Raw genomic sequence first — 1,349 nt, 5'->3', positions numbered from 1 at the left:
GTTAATTAGGTGTCAACGATAGCCATGTGATGTGAGTATCAGTCACATGGAGGCAGGGCTTAAAAGCCTGAATTTTTCCTGAAACTCTCACACTGAAGAAGTCTCTTGGAGAAGAGATGAAACGTTTCATTAGAGAAGAACCCGTCCAGAGGACCTATACAATTTTTTTCTTTTTGCTTTTAGCTTTTAGTTAATGTTTTCTCATTTAGCTTTTAGCTAGCATTTCTACTCTGTTCAGCTTAAAAAGCACAGTTCAGTTTCTTTAATAAATTTCAACAGGCRTTCAGCACTCAGTTTTYTCACTTYATTTTTGCAGAMAATGCATTTTCTTGCATGTCAATAAGGATGGTAGGTTTTTTAATACGTACTTTGTTTCCCAGAAACTGGCGAGGCAGGGTCCAGTAGGATTCAAGGTTGAGGAAACGGCGTGACAGGTCAACAAGTTGGAACTCCTCCAGCTCTGGGTTAATAAGGAGTTGAGTGGAGGAGAGAGGAGGAGTGCCTGGCCTGAGTGGGTAACTAACATTTACTCCTGCAAAAGAAAAAGCAACAAGTTCCAGTCAATTTAGGTTTAAAAATGAGGTCTGGTATTTTTTTTCACTTCAGGTGAAGTAACACCTGTGACACGTTTAGATTTCTTTGTGCATAAAAAGCTTTCGTGCCTTTAAAGTCCTCYTCTTTGGTGAAGCGCAGGCTGATCTGGTTGCGGTAGCGTCCGGTGCTCCTGCAGTTCTTTGAGACTCCAGCACAGAAGCAGGAGACACAGCGGCCATCCACGCTGAAGTGACCACTGGGGCAGTTTCCTGAAAGTGAAGCGAGAAGACGAAAGACTTCATGTCTTTTCTCACATGTCTGCTCTCTGTTGGTTGTTACAACTGCTTCCTTTCTTTGGATTTCCTAAGTTGTTTTCAGTACCCTGGTTTGAATTTGTTAGAGTTAAAACTCCATCAGGGATCCCAAACACCAGGCCTTTAGCATTGATGGCTTCGCAGGTGTACGCCCCCTGGTCRGACTCTTTCACATCACGAATGGTGAGGGTGCCACGGCCATTCTTATTGGTTAGGGTGAACCTGARTATCATAAAGCACAAATCAAAACAACAGACACTTTCAGATTTCACAATGTGTACTTTAGAAAAATCCGTAGAATCCCACTGTATTTGTCTTAACTACTACACAGCAGGGTCAATGTGAAAAGCCTACAACCCTAACTAGCTGCRTTTCCGATGACCATGAAAATACRCAAATTAGAATTTTGAAAATAAATTTGCTTAAAGGGGCAATATCATGTCAAATCAACTTTTTTGAGTTTTATATCATGTTATAATGTTATATTCTCATTTAAAACAT

General features: G+C 40.8%; 1 protein-coding gene across 1 annotated transcript in view; it reads right to left on the bottom strand.

Moving 5' to 3' along the window:
- hspg2 (heparan sulfate proteoglycan 2) overlaps nucleotides 1-1,349 on the bottom strand; it is a gene marked incomplete in the record, with an annotated part of 235,200 nt that overhangs the window by 138,770 nt on the left and 95,081 nt on the right. Inside the window, 3 exon segments of the mRNA XM_014024404.1 lie at nucleotides 369-532; nucleotides 663-803; nucleotides 916-1,070. Of these exon segments, the coding sequence (XP_013879858.1) occupies nucleotides 369-532; nucleotides 663-803; nucleotides 916-1,070 (460 nt within the window).

This window comes from Austrofundulus limnaeus, unplaced genomic scaffold (assembly GCF_001266775.1).
Source record: "Austrofundulus limnaeus strain Quisiro unplaced genomic scaffold, Austrofundulus_limnaeus-1.0 Scaffold421, whole genome shotgun sequence".
NCBI lineage: Eukaryota > Metazoa > Chordata > Actinopteri > Cyprinodontiformes > Rivulidae > Austrofundulus > Austrofundulus limnaeus.
This window is presented reverse-complemented; position numbering and strand designations above follow the sequence as displayed.